The sequence below is a fragment of the Schistocerca piceifrons genome, chromosome 4 (assembly GCF_021461385.2).
Source record: "Schistocerca piceifrons isolate TAMUIC-IGC-003096 chromosome 4, iqSchPice1.1, whole genome shotgun sequence".
In the NCBI taxonomy this organism is placed as follows: Eukaryota; Metazoa; Arthropoda; class Insecta; order Orthoptera; family Acrididae; genus Schistocerca; species Schistocerca piceifrons.
In genome coordinates this window covers 513330833-513350203 of record NC_060141.1, presented here as the reverse complement: position 1 = coordinate 513350203, position 19371 = coordinate 513330833, and the positions used below count along the sequence as shown (strand labels likewise).

Sequence of the window (19371 nt, the reverse complement as noted above, 5' to 3'; positions counted from 1 at the left end):
AAGTGAGAGATGTATGTTGTCAACAGAAAAGGGGCATATGAAAGATTTCAGTCAAGAATGAACAGCAAATTTTGACAAGGAACTAACTTTATTACTGAATAGTAAACAGTAGGAGTCAATAAAGAGAAATGGAACACTAAAAGCAAATTGCAGCACAATGGCTTCCAGAGTATCGATGTAGATGTAGATCTTTAGCTTTTCAACTGTGTAGTAACTGCTATACGCAAAGACACATTATGGCAACATGGTGAGAATGATGTTCCACTTTAAATAATTCATCAGCATCAGAGAATACCCCAAACAGAACACAGTGAGTGTTCTCATCAACTAACTACAATTTACAGCACCAATAACTCATTCTAAGTTGTTCTTGTTTGGACTAAGGGTGCAGGGCAGCATAACCTTGGCTCCATCACAATATGTAAGAATTCACAGAAAATGATGAAATGATTTACATGCATGGGTGCATACATTTCAGCAACACTCCAGAAAATCTGGAGATTTCAATCAAACTTGGCACACATATGACCTAAATGAAAAATATTATTGCTGGGGTAGGAACGTGCTTTCATCTTTTGGACTGCTAATGTAACGGCCATCCAAACAATTTACCTATATGTGTGTAGTAATGTTCAGCCTGCTGATATATGAAACATAACTGTGAAAAATATTTTCATTCACAATAACACAGAAAGAAAATATCTTGCTAAGAGAACACAGTTGAGAGAAGTTTTATATGGGAGTAGACATATCTATTTTGTAAGAGCAATGAATCCATAACTAAACAACCTATTGAGATCAATGAATGTAACAGTATCAAGTCAGAGGATATATGGAATTGTCAATGCTCAAATACAGCCGCAGTAAAAACAAACACACAACACAAATGCAGCGGATGGCAAAATTGATCACTACAGAAGTCCCTTCAAGGGAAGCAGAGCATCATCTAAACAGCATGCAGGGAAGAGTACACATCATCCAGACCTTGTTGTAAGTTGTGGAAGCAGATCTGTGTTTGATGGTGCGCGTGCTTGCTGATGAGGCAGGTTCACTAGGGTATCAGCTGGCATTACATCTGGGAACACAAAAGGTGCAATGGAAACTGTATGGGGGTTTGCCATTTACTGTTATATCCAGTGCTCTTGCACCGCTTCATATACTTGGTGTGGACCTATGTTAGGCTCTGCAGTGCTGGTTTAACACCATCTGAACATAGCATTACTTGTGTGCATGTTTCCAAGTCGTGATGTATGAACCTGGATGCTGTACCATGTCTCGAAGCTTCATAAAGGTGAATACATGTTATATGCTCTCTCAATCAACAAGTGAAGGCTGGCTGGTCTTGGTCAGAAGGCTGAATGAAATAAATTCTGCAGGGAGCCACAGTGCTCCACCGTAAATTGGTTCTGCTGATGAGGAATCAAAGTCTGATTCATACGTATTTGGGAAACAAAGGATAAAGCAGAACCATAGGTAAAGCTGTCATGCAATTAGTTTCATGGCACATTAGTGCTACCTTTAAGGAACAGTGCCAATGTTCTAACATTCCATTGCTCACTGAGTGAAAATCTGTAGTTTTGTGTTGAACACTGCCAGAAAATTTGGTTAAGTTGGGTCAACAAACTGGATTCAAACTGGCATCTGTTGCCTGTTGTGATATGCAGCTGGCAACCAAATCGAGATATCCAACTTGATTTCTGCTGAAATGCTGTCAATTGGCACTGCTTCCGGCCAGCAAGTGAAGTGATCAGTTGTTGTTAGAAGGTAACATTGACCATTTGACAGAGGTAGTGGGCCTAAAACATTGATATGCATATGTGTAAATCATGAAGATGTGTCAGAGAAATCTCACTCTGGTGCATGCACATGGCAGCATACATTGCTGTTCTGACACTGGATACATGCACGAGTCCATCTTTTTGCACTACAAGACAAAAAAATCGTTTCGAGACCAAGTGAAATTATGATCTGATGACAGGGAGGCACTAGTTATGCAAGCTATCAAAAAAACATCTGCAGAAATCAGTAGTAGAAATGGATAAGGCCCTTCACTAGAGACATTGAAGTATATTCTCCAAGTCTCTCAACATGCAAGCTATCGTTACAGCAGCAGACATCCAACTTCTTATCACCTACTCATGGTTTCAGCATTCTTCAACCACTTTCCTTAGATGCTCAGGATATTACCACGCAACAGCTGACCAGCTTCATCATTTCTGAGATGTTCGCTCCCAGGCACTGTGCCACAACAGTCTGGTTTTTGTCAGAGTTCATTAAGTCGACAGATTTCTGGATTTGCACCCTGTATCATCACTGGAATCCGTCTCTGCTCTGCTCATACACTTCTATTTCCATGTCACATGCCCTCAGTGCAACCAGGCAGCACAGAACCTCATGGTGGGCAATGGCCATAATGTTCTGGCTCACAAGTGTAGTAGGTCACAATTATGTAGACATAATGACTTCAGTGAATAAATCATAACATTAATAACAGATAAATGTGATGGAATATTGTTGAAAACAATATTATGTGCCCATTATATGAAATCACAACCATCTTGACAAGAGAGAAACTAAATACTGGATGGTACCATAAGAAAATGGAAAAAAGTAGAACTTTAATATGTGCTTGCAGGATGTACCAGTGCATTCAGCTTGATAAATCATGTCTAACAATCATTTGAAAGTAAGATTTAGAGATAGTTTAATTCATTACCTTGAAAATCACTAGCTCTTAGAATGAAATTTTCACTCTGCAATAGAGTGAGCAGTGCTATGAAACGTCCTAGCAGATTAAACTGTGAGCCAAATGAAAATTTGAACTTGCACAAAACTCTCCGGCAGACCTTGCAGAACTAGCACTCCAAAAAGAAAGGCAGAATTGGAGCTATGAGGACAGATTGTGAGTCATGCTTGGGTAGCTCAGATGGTAGATAACCTGCCCATGAAAGGCAAAGGTCCCGAGTTTGAGTCTCAGGCCAGCACATAGTTTTGTTCAACTAGCTCTCACATTTCAGCAATTAATAGGAGGTATAAAAAATATATTTATTTTTTGAAAAAAGAAGCACATTGTGTTCGTGAGTTTAAATAGATTTGTACCTTATGCTGAGCTGAGTCAAGGAAAGTAAGATATTCAACAAACTGTATTGTTGTCCTTGGTTCCAGTTCCAGAAAAGCTTGGGCTTCTCCAGCTTCAGTAATAAGGTCATCTATCTTTTCTTTGCCAATTCTGAAAAAAAATAGCAATAAAAGTGACAGAACATTTTGCAACATTACTGTGAGATATTTTGCTTATATTATACAGCTGTCTACACTCTCTCTCCCACAGTGTTCCTCTTTTCCTACTTTCAGCTTCAGGTTAAGATTTCATTCAACTGTCAATATTAAAAATTTGTTCATTTTTTATTATAATCTGATGAACTCTCACTTTTGAACAGCTCCCTGACGCGAAAACAAAATGAAAACACAATGTCTGAAACATTTTGAATGTGGCATTCTACGTCTTCTAAAATTTTGTGATAGTAATATACTGCTTTTTGTTCTAGCAGTACAATTCATGTGATTATTTTTATGTACTCATAATAATTGCACAGAACATCATTCCACATTACAAAAAATTGAAATACGTAGCACATGGTTGTAGTTTTTATAAGATGTAAACAAAATCAATAATAAATCTTGTGGTAGGATGATCAGAAATAGGCACATGAAAACAGGGTAACCTGTGATTGTGAAATTCACTAGATAATGCACTTTCATTTGCCCTTATAATTTTGATTCTGCTCTGGTAGTATGTACTGACAAAATGTGCAGGAAATGTGAATTTTTATTTACCTTCATTAGCCATATTGGCTTTAAAAATAATCCTTTGAGATCCTGAAGAACCTGTGCCCACTGGGCAGATGGTTTCGGCTACAGCATTCATGTAGAATGCAAGTCTGAAATGAGCAGCTGAACAATACAATCACTCAGTTTTGATAATTTGTCACTGAGAAAGGTGGCACAGTGGTTAAAGAGCTGGTTCTGCAAACAGGAGGCATGGGGATAAAATCTCCATTTAGTCACTAAAAATTATGGTTTTTCATAAATTACCTAAATATCCTAAGGTGAATGCTAGGATGATTTCTTTGAAAAGGGTATGCTCAATCACATTTTGTATTGTAAAATCTGACCAGAAGCCCTGATGACCCTCTCTACAATAGTATATTAAAATCTACTCTCCCTTCCTTCATTCTCTTTAACAAACCATCTATTCCTCTGTGGTTGTAATATCATTCTACATATTAATTACTAATGCAGGTATTTGCAAGTTATTATTCAATATTTAGAATTATATATTAGGTTGGTGTATAAGTTCTTAGTGTTTTTGTTTTGCATTCCAGTAGCTACATCCATAGCAACTGGGATGCCAACATGCAGAACAAATTGTCTTTTTTTTTAGTTCCCTGTTGCTATTTGAATTTACATGTTGTCATTTTGTCATTTGGAGACAGTGCTTCAGGCAGTGTTGGCTTCGGTCACACAGCTTGAGGCTGTTGCCAATGGGCATCACTGTGGGGGTCGGGATGGGGGTTTGTCGGGGACGGCCAGCTCGTCCCACGCATCCCCTGATCGGACTACGACTGTGGTTGCCCAGGATACTGCCCGCATTGAGGCTGATCCCTCACCTGTGGTAGAGTGGGAGGTCGTTTCAAGGTGTGGCAGGGGGCGAAAGACATTCCGGAGGGCTGAACGGAAAGCCTCTCCAGTTTGTCTGACGAACCGGTTTCAGGCTCTGTCTCAGGCTGATACTGATCTTCGGCCTGACATGGCTGCTTGTCCTGTTCCAGAGGTTGCCCCTCAGTCTGCAAGATCCGGGCAGTCGCAGAGGGTGGGCTTACTGGTAGTTGGGAGCTCCAACGTCAGGCGCGTAATGGGGCCCCTTAGGGAAATGGCAGCAAGAGAGGGGAAGAAAACCAATGTGCACTCCGTGTGCATACCGGGGGGAGTCATTCCAGATGTGGAAAGGGTCCTTCCGGATGCCATGAACGGTACAGGGTGCACCCATCTGCAGGTGGTCGCTCATGTCGGCACCAATGATGTGTGTCGCTATGGATCGGAGGAAATCCTCTCTGGCTTCCGGCGGCTATCTGATTTGGTGAAGACTGCCAGTCTCGCTAGCGGGATGAAAGCAGAGCTCACCATCTGCAGCATCGTCGACAGGACTGACTGCAGACCTTTGGTACAGAGCCGAGTGGAGGGTCTGAATCAGAGGCTGAGACGGTTCTGCGACGGTGTGGGCTGCAGATTCCTCGACTTGCGCCATAGGGTGGTGGGGTTTCGGTTTCCGCTGGATAGGTCAGGAGTCCACTACACGCAACAAGCGGCTACACGGGAAGCAGGGGTTGTGGGGCGTGGGCTGGGCGGTTTTTTAGGTTAGATGGCCTTGGGTAAGTACAGAAAGGGCAACAGCCTCAACGGGTGCGGGGCAAAGTCAGGACATGCGGGGACCAAGCAGCAATCGGTATTGTAATTGTCAACTGTCGAAGCTGCGTTGGTAAAGTACCGGAACTTCAAGCGCTGATAGAAAGCACCGAAGCTGAAATCGTTATAGGTACAGAAAGCTGGCTTAAGCCAGAGATAAATTCTGCCGAAATTTTTACAAAGGTACAGACGGTGTTTAGAAAGGATAGATTGCATGCAACCGGTGGTGGAGTGTTCATCGCTGTTAGTAGTAGTTTATCCTGTAGTGAAGTAGAAGTGGATAGTTCCTGTGAATTATTATGGGTGGAGGTTACACTAAACAACCGAACTAGGTTAATAATTGGCTCCTTTTACCGACCTCCCGACTCAGCAGCATTAGTGGCAGAACAACTGAGAGAAAATTTGGAATACATTTCACATAAATTTTCTCAGCATGTTATAGTCTTAGGTGGAGATTTCAATTTACCAGATATAGACTGGGACACTCAGATGTTTAGGACGGGTGGTAGGGACAGAGCATCGAGTGACATTATACTGAGTGCACTATCCGAAAATTACCTCGAGCAATTAAACAGAGAACCGACTCGTGGAGATAACATATTGGACCTACTGATAACAAACAGACCCGAACTTTTCGAATCTGTATGTACAGAACAGGGAATCAGTGATCATAAGGCCGTTGCAGCATCCCTGAATATGGAAGTTAATAGGAATATAAAAAAAGGGAGGAAGGTTTATCTGTTTAGCAAGAGTAATAGAAGGCAGATTTCAGACTACCTAACAGATCAAAACGAAAATTTCTGTTCCGACACTGACAATGTTGAGTGTTTATGGAAAAAGTTCAAGGCAATCGTAAAATGCGTTTTAGACAGGTACGTGCCGAGTAAAACTGTGAGGGACGGGAAAAACCCACCGTGGTACAACAACAAAGTTAGGAAACTACTGCGAAAGCAAAGAGAGCTCCACTCCAAGTTTAAACGCAGCCAAAACCTCTCAGACAAACAGAAGCTAAACGATGTCAAAGTTAGCGTAAGGAGGGCTATGCGTGAAGCGTTCATTGAATTCGAAAGTAAAATTCTATGTACCGACTTGACAGAAAATCCTAGGAAGTTCTGGTCTTACGTTAAATCAGTAAGTGGCTCGAAACAGCATATCCAGACACTCCGGGATGATGATGGCATTGAAACAGAGGATGACACGCGTAAAGCTGAAATACTAAACACCTTTTTCCAAAGCTGTTTCACAGAGGAAGACCGCACTGCAGTTCCTTCTCTAAATCCTCGCACAAACGAAAAAATGGTTGACATCGAAATAAGTGTCCAAGGAATAGAAAAGCAACTGGAATCACTCAATAGAGGAAAGCCCACTGGACCTGACGGGATACCAATTCGATTCTACACAGAGTACGCGAAAGAACTTGCTCCCCTTCTAACAGCCGTGTACCGCAAGTCTCTAGAGGAACGGAGGGTTCCAAATGATTGGAAAAGAGCACAGATAGTCCCAGTCTTCAAGAAGGGTCGTCAAGCAGATGCGCAAAACTATAGACCTATATCTCTTACGTCGATCTCTTGTAGAATTTTAGAACACGTTTTTTGCTCGCGTATCATGTCATTTCTGGAAACCCAGAATCTACTATGTAGGAATCAACATGGATTCCGGAAACAGCGATCGTGTGAGACCCAACTCGCCTTATTTGTTCATGAGACCCAGAAAATATTAGATACAGGCTCCCAGGTAGATGCTATTTTTCTTGACTTCCGGAAGGCGTTCGATACAGTTCTGCACTGTCGCCTGATAAACAAAGTAAGAGCCTACGGAATATCAGACCAGCTGTGTGGCTGGATTGAAGAGTTTTTAGCAAACAGAACACAGCATGTTGTTATCAATGGAGAGACGTCTACAGACGTTAAAGTAACCTCTGGCGTGCCACAGAGGAGTGTTATGGGACCATTGCTTTTCACAATATATATAAATGACCTAGTAGATAGTGTCGGAAGTTCCATGCGGCTTTTCGCGGATGATGCTGTAGTATACAGAGAAGTTGCAGCATTAGAAAATTGTAGCAAAATGCAGGAAGATCTGCAGCGGATAGGCACTTGGTGCAGGGAGTGGCAACTGACCCTTAACATAGACAAATGTAATGTATTGCGAATACATAGAAAGAAGGATCCTTTATTGTATAATTAAATGATAGCGGAACAAACACTGGTAGCAGTTACTTCTGTAAAATATCTGGGAGTATGCGTACGGAACGATTTGAAGTGGAATGATCATATAAAATTAATTGTTGGTAAGGCGGGTACCAGGTTGAGATTCATTGGGAGAGTGCTTAGAAAATGTAGTCCATCAACAATGGAGGTGGCTTACAAAACACTCGTTCGACCTATACTTGAGTATTGCTCATCAGTGTGGGATCCGTACCAGGTCGGGTTGACGGAGGAGATAGAGAAGATCCAAAGAAGAGCGGCGCGTTTCGTCACTGGGTTATTTGGTAACCGTGATAGCGTTATGGAGATGTTTAATAAACTCAAGTGGCAGACTCTGCAAGAGAGGCGCTCTGCATCACGGTGTAGCTTGCTCGCCAGGTTTCGAGAGGGTGCGTTTCTGGATGAGGTATCGAATATATTGCTTCCCCCTACTTATACTTCCCGAGGAGATCACGAATGTAAAATTAGAGAGATTAGAGCGCGCACGGAGGCTTTCAGACAGTCGTTCTTCCCGCGAACCATACGCGACTGGAACAGGAAAGGGAGGTAATGACAGTGGCACGTAAAGTGCCCTCCGCCACACACCGTTGGGTGGCTTGCGGAGTATCAATGTAGATGTAGATGTAGATGTAGTCCCAAGTGGAGAAATTGAAATATTTCTGAGATAGTCTTCTGTTTCAGTTCAATAGAGGGTGACAGCAGTGGGGGCAGCCAGAAATATTTGCACCTCGTATGGGGATAATATCACTGGACAGAGCAAGATAATAGTTTTCTCATTTTAAGGAGGACCACTTTGACATTAGTGATTATTCATGTTCAGGAAGACCTTCGACGTTTGATGAAGATTGTTTAAATACATTAATCCACAATGATCCACATCAGTGCACTCATGAACTGGCAAATGTGATGAACTGTAATCATCCCAACAAAGCAGCAACTCTCTATACAAAGACCTGCATGCTCCCACAAAAGATAAAGTTATGCATCTTGTGGAACAGCAACAGTGTAGTGTACTACAAATTGCTTCCCCAAGGTGTAACCATTACTGCTGACACTTATTGTCAACAACTGAGATGTCTTGCAGACACAATCCAAGAACAATGACCAGGAAGACTACCTGAAGTGATGCTACTCCACGATAATACCCACCCTCGTTCTGCTAGACTAACAAAAACACTATACAGGAGTTGGGATGGGAAGTTGGTCTGCAGTGCCTTGTTTACTTGATCTTGCACCTTCAGATTTTTACCTTTTCGATTCTCTATTGAACAATCTTCAAGGAACTTCCTTTCCAAATGAAAATGTGCTCCAAACATAGCTCGATGAGTTTTTTGCCTCAGAACCATGTGGTTTCTACAATTGTGGAATCGATAAGTTAGCCCTGCTTTGACAGACTGTTGTAAATAGTGAAGGACAATATATTATTGATGACTAATGTCTCCATCATGTGTATCCATTGTACTTAATAAGCATGTAAAAAAAGAAACAAACTTATGTGCCAACCTAATATTAGTTTTGTAAATGTATAAAGTACACTGCATGAGAAAATAAATGAAGAACACAGAAGACATGATTGGATCATCAACTGCAAAAAGTATAAGGTTACAATTAATATACTCCATGAGGTCATTAATATCCAACTCAAAAAGCAAGGGTCTCAACACACCTCCCTGGGGCACACCCAAAGTTACATCTACATCTGTTGATGAATCACCATCCAAGATAATTTGCTGCATCCTCTCAATCCAGTCACAAATTTTGCTTGATACTGCATATGATCTTACTTTTGATAATACCTGCATCTACCTGACTGCCTTGATGCTTGAGACTTGGATTTCTCATGATCCATGCTGGTTGGCATAGAGGAGGTCATTCTGTTTCAGATACCTCTCTATGTTTGAGCTCAGAATATATTCTAAGGTTCTACAACAAATCAGTGTCATCAATATTAGATGGTCGTTTCATGGATCACTTGCACTACCCTTCTACTCTTCTTGTACATGGATATGACCTGTGCTTTCTTCATACTACTCAGTGCAGTTTTTTGTTCAAGGGGTCTGTGGTAGATTACAGTTAAAACAGGGGCTAATTCAGCTGCAAATCCAGTATAGAATCTGATAGGGATTCCATCAGGCCATTGAAAAATTTGAGCAGTTTCTCAATGTCACTTACACCAATACTTAGTTCACTCATCTTTTCAGTGGTCCAAGGATTAAATTGGGGAGGATCTCCTGGGTTTTACTTCTTAAATAAAAGTTTGTAAATGGAGTTCAGCATTTCTTCTTTTGCTTTGATACCCTTAATTTAAGCTCCTATTTCATCCGCGGGTGACCAGATGCTAACTTTGGCACTACTGACAACCTTCACATATGACCAGAATTTCTTTAATTTTTGTGAAAGATCATTTGACAATATTCTGCCACAGCAATATTCTAAAGGCTTCATGCATTGCTCCCTTAACACTCAGTAAAGCTTCATTCAGCAGAGAACCTGTAGCCCTATGATTCATTTCCCCATTAGCCTCTCCTTTTGATATTTGCTTACTTTTTAGCCAAAAACCCCACTACAATAAACTTAAGGTTTTAACCAGCTTTCCGTATCTTGTATTACACCAGCTTCACTGGTTCTCAGGAGTATTTCAAACTCTGGCACTTCATTGTGAATGCTTCTGCAGTTTACTACCAGAATGTTCACACTTTCACCTATAGGGAGCATTCCTTACGAACTTTACTAATACGTCCAAGCTTCCCACAGCTGTCGTTACCTGGATTGGATGATACTTGTGTGCACCCAACACACAGTCAGCTCCCTCAGTAGCAGCCTCTGATGTGTAGTGCACACATGATCCATTTTGGGAAGGGAGAGGGGGGGGTCCATGCAGTTCCCAACCTTATGGTGCAAATTCAGGGAGTTGCAGCCTAGCTTGTGACAGAACCCTCAAAGTCTCAGGTTCAGTCTCACCACTCAACCAAGAGCCAGGGGGTCATGATTCGTTCTGGGGAAAATACTGTAAATTGTAAGCTTCGATGAGTCTCTGTGTGCAAGGTTGGTCATCTCAAACTCAAATAACAAGCATAATTTGTTCCAACATCCACCACAATCTGCAGTTGGTTGCACCCTATTTCCTCAGTGGCTGCTGGAATAGCTTGTTTAACACATTTAATGAGGCTCCCCAGCATACACTCTGAGTGCACCTACGGTCTCTTGCTGCCATTTCTGTATGGGGTACCATTATTCACCCTATGTTTGAAGTGCTAATGCTTAATAGACCCACTACCCTCTTCGTTTGCCTCTTCTTGACACAAGGCACAGCAGGTTTCTTAACAGGTGAAGTCAGTCCCATTGGTTCAGTTTCATTTTCAGTGAAATATAGGACCTCAAATTTGTTGGTTAGGTGGATTGGCATAACACCCTAAGTTTGCCCTTGTCCCTGTCTTCCTTGTAGAGCAATCCTAGTCCGATCATTGATTTTCTACTCACAATCAAGTGGACTAGTAGTAACAGATTCTATACTTCCTGTAGAGAAGACAGGACACACAGGATACCTTTGATACCTCTGGTACACGACTCTCGAAAGTTCCCCAACACAACTATTTGCAGCAGCTGCAATCATTTGACAGTAGCAGGGCACTTTCCAGCTGCCTACAAACATCAACTAACTCATTCCAAGCCCAAGAACAGCATTCACTGTGCCTGCATTATAGCTGGCACAATGTTTTACAGGATACTTTATAAATAACTTTAAATTAAGTCAGTTGATTTTCTTTTAATCTGTTTAGCTAAAAATATTACTAATTCTCTTTAAAAACTGAAGCAGTTAGTACATAGAAAGAGTTCTTAATAAGGTAACAGAAAAACTCATGGTAGACATTACTTACTAGATTTCTTAAAACTTTTTTGGTTACAGTCACTAATAAACATGCAAAATAGCGTTAATTTGCAATAAATGTAGATAATATAAAATTCTTCCAAAAGAAAAAACTAGATGTAACACAATTAGTTAGTTATGATACATGCTACAGTATCTAAACTATAAACACAAACTTACTACAAATAGCTTATGCGCACAACAATGACAATTTTCAAAAGTTCTCAAAAATATATGTTTATTCATGCTGACATACACTGGGCATTTTGACTCTAACTGCTACTTACAACACTGATGTACTATGAAATAAGTTATCCACAACATTTGTAACTTACGAAATTTTCAAAAATATAGTTTTTTAAGTGTCCAAAAATTCTCAAAAATAAACATATTTCTCAAATAATTATATTACAAAATTAGGAAATGACAGTTTGTGAATGAGAGTACACATACTGTCGTCAAAAATTCCTAAAAAGAGTAAAATTTAATTTTAGAAAACATAATGTAACTAGACAGATAGAAATCTACTCACCAAGTGCCAGCAGGAGAAGCCACATATAAAAGGTTATTACATATGCAAGCTTTCAGACTCAGTGGTTCCTTCTTCTAACAGAAGTGTTGAAGCATAAGGAAGAGCGGTGAAAGAAAAGGATTGGTGAGGTTTAGGAAGAAGGGTAGGGTTTTGAAAAGTCACACAGAACCCTGAGTGCGGGGAAACTTACTGGACAGGATGACCCAGGGTTCTGGGTAACTTTTCCGAATTTTACCCTTCTTCCTAAACTTCACCAGTCCCTTTCCTTCACCCCTCTTCCTTCCCCTTCAATCTTTCTGCCATGGAAAGGAGCCACTGGCTCCAAAACTTGCATATGAGACACCTTTTATATGTACATTCTCCTGCCGCCCCTTGGTGGTTGTTTTTCTATCATCCAATTACATTGTACTTCCAAAATTGATTATTTTCACTGACAATTTAAGTTTAGGACTTCAATTCATGATAATAGTAAGAGTTTATCACAGCACTCACAAATGTTTGAGATTTGACAATGTATCGCAATACACATTCTAATGTTTTCTTGATGACCAGAGACTGTGTGGTACTGGGGTGCTAGACTCACACATCTCTCATGGGTGATTTACATATTGTGTGCAGCCGATCTTCTTCTCAGGCAGATGGCTGCATCGATCTTCACAATGCTTCTTCTCTGAAGATTTTGTGCTGATTATGGAACTGATACTGAACTACCTCTCTACTTTTGAAATGATTTCTTACTCTCAGAATACGTACTTTCTTCTTCTCAGGCAGATGGCTGCATCGATCTTCACAATGCTTCTTCTCTGAAGATTTTGTGCTGATTATGGAATTGATACTGAACTACTTCTCTACTTTTGAAATGATTTGTTACTCTCAGAATACGTACTTTCATATCAACTTCGATATATTTTCTTCTTCACAATAAAACAACTACACAAGTTTCACATGCACTTTCAAGTTTCACAAATCAACCCCATCTGGAAAACCTTAGTACTTAACATACATCATTACAGTCTCTTTTGGTTTTAATAACCCATGTTAAAACAGTTCTTGCCCCTAGCAAGTCAAACAACAGAGTATAAGAGTCTCTACATAAAACATATTTCGTTTGTTCCCAACAGTCACTACTATTTCACTGTCAAAGAGTAGCCCTTGATAATCCTTGTACTGGACATATGGCATCCAAGGTGTGCGTGGCCACCACTTATCAGTGCCAACAGACCGCCACAACTTTAGTCTTCTTGTAACACACACCCGTCTTGGACACACATAAACTGTGACGCAGTAGACACATTTCCACTCTCACACACTCATTCTTAAAATATCGTGTGTTCGAGATGGTGAAATATGAGTGTCTCTAGAATTTACCCCAAAATTCTTGAGGCCTACAACATGAGTACTGATGCAATCAATGAAATATGATGCAGAAATGACACATATAGTAAAATATTAGAATCTAGAATTTTGAATCAGCACACAGACCTGGTACATACAGTCTCACACAAAGGAAAATTCAGAATTTGGATTTTACGTGTAAATAAAATTTCAAATGCATGGATATTTTACTTAGCTGAAGGTGTGACAACTTCTGTGCTAGCACCCCAAAGATGAACAAGGTATCATCAGTTTATCTCAGTCAGAATTGTGAAAATTTCAGAGCAGCAACAAAGCACATCTTCTTCTTGGAGCAGCTAACAATGCAGCAATGCAACTCCATTCACATACACACCATCAGAAGGTCTTTACTATTGTAGCTGCAGTTCTCTGTGACATATAGAATGGCTACCAGAATGGAATAATGCTGTTTAGATTTAGATCTGGTATGGTACATAAGAGCGTGAATAGCACCAGATGTTGACAGAACGTGGTGAAGGACACTGGGTGCCACATACTCGTGTGACACATCACTGAGATTGAAATGGACCTTACTGAGGGTCTTCGTTTGGCCCGCTGGCGAAATCACCCAATATTTAGATTTGTAGGGCATCTGGATGTGACAGTGCAGCGATATTGGACTACATCGGAATGTGAGGGCAGGTATACTTGTCATTGTTCCAGTTGACCATGTCCAGTTGATCCAGTTGATAACCTTAACTCCATCCTAGTGCCAGTATCCAGGATGTCAAGAACCAATTACAAGGGTTGTGGATCAACTTGCTTCAGGGAAGGATACGATGTCTTTATAACCCCCTTCTCAACTGAATCATTACATGCATTCAGGCTAGAGATGGTGCACTGTCTTACAGGTAAGTGGGCTCATACTACCAAGTTGTTTCTAAATTTCACAATTTTGTTATCACTGAAATAACATCATGTATCCTTTCAAATCTTGAAATCTCATTTTTTCCATCTTCCCCTTCTTGGTGCATCAGTTTTTTTGCTGGCATTCCAGCAAAAGTTAGTAAACTTTGTAATGTAACCTCCCATAAGGAATGACAGGTGGCAGTTTTAATTATTCCATGGTTTAAACTGTTTCATTTATTTGTGATACATGCAATGGTGTAACATAAAATTCTGACTTGAATATATATCATGACAAACTTTGGCTGCTTGCAACATTCTGATGTCACATATTCATACTTTCTTTCATTTTATGAAAAAGGGGATCAAGCCTTGACACATCAGATATACTGGTTAATTGCTCTTGGACCCACTGCTTTTAAGAAAGATTTAATCTCATCTTTATATAATCATACATAGGCAAAGTAAGTGGCATGCTTCATAATGTCTGTATGTGACATTACATCTGCCTTTGCAAAAATTGGGGCTAGTTAAATTTTGGAAAAATAATCATATTTTTAAATATGTATCCACAATCACAACTATTGTAAGTATAGAAAGATTACTGAAGTACTCCTGAATTTGTCATTTACACAAGTAGCTATCAATTCTTCCTGGTGTGAAAGAAGAAGCTTCCACCACAGTAGTTTGTGGCAGCCAGACTTAAAAACATCTATTTTGAGTGAAGCGACAATATTTAGACAAAGAACCACAAGAGTTTCCCTTCTTTTATTTGAATTCTCTATGGAAAAGAATGACAGAGATCCAAGAATTTGCATTACATGGCCTAACTTTGTTTAGATTCACAAACATATGTTGTTGTTGTTGTTGTTGTTGTGGTCTTCAGCCCTGAGACTGGTTTGATGCAGCTCTCCATGCTACTCTATCCTGTGCAAGCTTCTTCATCTCCCAGTACCTACTGCAACCTACATCCTTCTGAATCTGTTAAGTGTATTCATCTCTTGGTCTCCATCTATGATTTTTACTCTCCACGCTGCCCTCCAATACTAAATTGGTGATCCCTTGATGCCTCAGTACATGTCCTACCAACCGATCCCTTCTTCTAGCCAAGTTGTGCCACAAACTCCTCTTCTTCCCAATCCTATTCAACACTTCCTCATTAGTTATGTGATCTACCCATCTAATCTTCAGCATTCTTCTGTAGCACCACATTTCGAAAGCTTCTATTCTCTTCTTGTCCAAACTAGTTATCGTCCATGTTTCACTTCCATACATGGCTACGCTCCATACAAATACTTTCAGAAACGACTTCCTGACACTTAAATCTATACTCGATGTTAACAAATTTCTCTTCTTCAGAAACACTTTCCTTGCTATTGCCAGTCTACATTTTATATCCTCTCTACTTCGACCATCATCAGTTATTTTGCTCCCCAAATAGCAAAACTCCTTTACTACTTTAAGTACAAACATATGATAAACCACTAAATGTATAATGCAGTAGCCCAAACTTCACCAGTCATACGGCGAATTTTAGTTTTCTCTTTACAGTCCAGTTTTTCCTTTTTCTGTTCTTTCCTGAACCTTAATTACATTTCCAACTAAGTTAGAGATCGACAAGTCTTATATAAAGTGTAACCACAGTAGAAAGATCAACTTCTCATGACTTTAAGCTTACAGTCATGTATTAAAGTGATGTACATAAGTTTCTTACAAGAAAAAATAAATAATGTTTCCTGAGAGTGTTGTGTCTGAAATACATCTCAAATACATCTCAAATCACTTAGTACAGAAATTACTCTTACATAGAAACAGTAAAATATAACAAGTAATCACACAACAAGCACTGAAGGATACTTGGCTAGTAATGTCAGTCTAATTCTTTATTCACGGTGCAAGTCACTGTGTTCTTCCATTGCTATGGAATCACAACCTCAAAACTTGTCCTTTTACTTATACAGGATGCTGAAAGTGAAAGGAAGTTATAGGAAGAGTATGAACTGCCAATAATTGACGCACACCCTTTCCTTTGAAACAATTATCTTTCACACTTAAATCACTGAAATGATATAATTTACTATTATGATGAGTTATTTTGAGATTTAAAGTTTCAATGTAAAATTAAGTGAATATGCCAAGATCAGTACGCTTTGGAAATCTTAAGGATCAATGTGTACAGAACCTTGCACTGGATCTTTGAAATCATCTGATGTATCAATACTCAGGCATCACAATACAAAACCAAATTTTTAAGATTCAATACCTTGTTGACTTAAGCGTTTTTTAAATAAAAACTAACATGCATGTCATCAATAATACACAACTCCTCTCCCATTTCAAACTATAGTCTGTCCTTTGACTTTTTCAGCTCCAAGCTTGCAGGGAAATGACCAAATGACCACTACAGGGATTATATGAACAATCTTTAGGGTGATCAATGATCCATTTTTTCAAGTACTAACCAACCACTTTCTTCTTGTAGCTGGGATAAAGATCCTGCAGCAGAAAAAACTGATCATGTTCTAGAGTGTGTCTTTCATCACCATCTATTGACAGATTTGTGTACTTCCATGCAATTGGAGCTTTTGTTCAGTGGGCCATATCCATCAAGTGTTGAACATGGTGGACTATGATTTAGAGTTTCACATTCACAGGGAATCTAGAGATGGCAACAGTAAGCGAATTACGTATTTGCATATTCCAATCTTTTACGTTATAATTTATGTGTAGTCAGATATGAGGGTAATTGCAACATATCACTACATAATGAAATAACAATGTTGTATTGTACATTCTGCCAGAGAGCCACGATGATACTGAACCATGTGAAACTGTGTTCATACAAAGCCAAGAATAAATAACTCCCACCTAGTTCCTTACATATGTCACAGAAACTAATGTTTTGTGAATAATTGCAGCATTTCCATTGAAGATCAATGTGTAACTCATCTAAGTATAGCAGTTCTGTTATTTTGTTCTCCCTCCTTTAACATAAATGGGACAATAGTAATAAACAAACACAAAGTGTCAGAGGAGAAACCACTAAAGGAATTCATGTAAATGGATCGACAGTATATGAAAGTCATTCAAGAAGTCAATATTGGTGTGTACAACTACAAGTGGGCAAAATGATGGAGAAAAATGTCTTCCTGAGCTGTCCAGTCATAAGTATAGGAACAACTGTACTACTAAGGTGAAATCTGAAGTCATAAATTCGTGCTTAAAGGAAGCTCACAGAAAGTTTTTGGCCTTCAAAAATGTTGATGTACAAAATAGTTTCAATGTATATTCTGTTCAGAGAGAGAGACAGAAAGTGCCACACAATAGTGGATCAAATGGAAGAACTACTAAAACATTTCAGAAGGAACCAAAAGAAACTACGCATACTCTCACAATACATTCAAAAGAAGATTATTTTGTAGTAAGTGAGTCTTGCTTTTTTAAAAGTGGTAAAAAGTAGTTGATGATTACACAGGGTTCCCAGAACTGTGGTTCATAAATCAGAAAAACTGGATGTAAGGGGGCAATCACAGTTTGCAAAAGTCGATAAATCTACATCTAAAGAAGATATTTTCATACACATGAATGATTATTTTAGAAGCCAACATATGACCAAAAATGTCATTCCTCCAAATTAAACACACAAATTATGTATGATCTGTATGCACATTTCTGCAGGGAAACAAATTGGAAGACATAAGACACTTGGGATTACAAATAAAGTACAGAGAGAAACACTGAAAAATACTCATTAGCTGTATCTGTGGAAGGGGTAGTTTGCAAGAAAGTACCACAGAAATGGGAAGAATAAAGCTTCTCTGAAACATTTCTTTTCAGTTGAATTTGGAGAAATGTTGAAATGTCAGCAAATTATGCCTAGTTCTGTAGACAATAATTAAATGTGCATAATATTGGAAGAAGGATGTAAGGAAGAAAGGAAGGAAGGAAGAAACATAGGAGTTTAATGGCCCATCAACAATGAGGTCATTAGAAATGGAGAACAACCTCAGATTACAAAAAGATGAGGAAAGCAAGTGGCCCATGCCCTTTCCAAAGATGCCTTCTCATCATGCACACAGAGGAATGTAGGGAAATCATGGTAAACCTGAATCTGGATGACCATGTAAGGATTTGAACTGTCATCCTAGTGAATACGACTCCAATTTGCTGACCACTGCACCACTTTGCTCTGTCATAATCTTGGAATTCATGGCTTTGGGAGTGAGGAGGTTACAGTGTTTATGCGACTTGAAGTGCTTGCCTCATGAACAAGTGACAAAATTGGACCATGGATGATTCAGTATGATAGTGAGACACTGAATAATGGTCTGAAGGATATTGGAACATATTCTGTCAATTGTGCTGGACAAAACTGGAATTTCGAAATGGCTATAATTCCAGGTGTTCTTGTTAGCAAAAGAGTAGGGAGTTGTGAGCAAGGATGTATGAGAACAGGTCATAGTTTCCTATCAATTGATGCAGATTTTGTTATCACTGAGCACACATGCTGCAGACATTATATTCCCATGTCGCTGAATGCTGGATGTAACTAGTGTCTAAAGTGAAGAAGAAGGAACAGATAAATAACATAGTTTCACTTGCAGAGTGGGCTACAGAGTTTTCCATCACAGTAATATGTCTACTGCTCAACAACAAATAAAATAACTGCAAATTCTGAGGCTTCATATGGTAATGAAAGTCAATTACTCTAACAGTCAGTTTGAAGACTGGTAAAAGTTTGGACTTCAAGAAACATCTTCCTTAACCATTGTTTATGATGCCTTCTATGTGAGTATAACATAAGAGAATGGAGTTAATGAAGAAAATGAAGTAGGGGAGAAAAGCAGTAATGAAATGAAAGGATATGCATTGATTTTGTAAATGTTTGGGTATGCTGTCCGTTTAATGTATTTGCATCAAAACTTCTTGCAATGAAAATGTAAACAATGTGCATGGTTTAGATTTTCCCAATTTCCTATTTGTTCTATAATAATAATCATGATTTCTTTCTACCAAAACAACCACTGGAATGCAAACTCTAACATGAGTGTATTTTTAAT

General features: G+C 39.4%; 1 protein-coding gene across 1 annotated transcript in view; it reads right to left on the bottom strand.

Moving 5' to 3' along the window:
* LOC124795954 (dynein axonemal heavy chain 6) overlaps positions 1–19371 on the bottom strand; it is a 1096896-nt gene that overhangs the window by 859511 nt on the left and 218014 nt on the right. The window contains exon 12 of the mRNA XM_047260034.1: positions 3100–3229. Coding sequence (XP_047115990.1) covers positions 3100–3229 — 130 coding nt within the window. The remainder of the gene's footprint in view (positions 1–3099; positions 3230–19371) is intronic.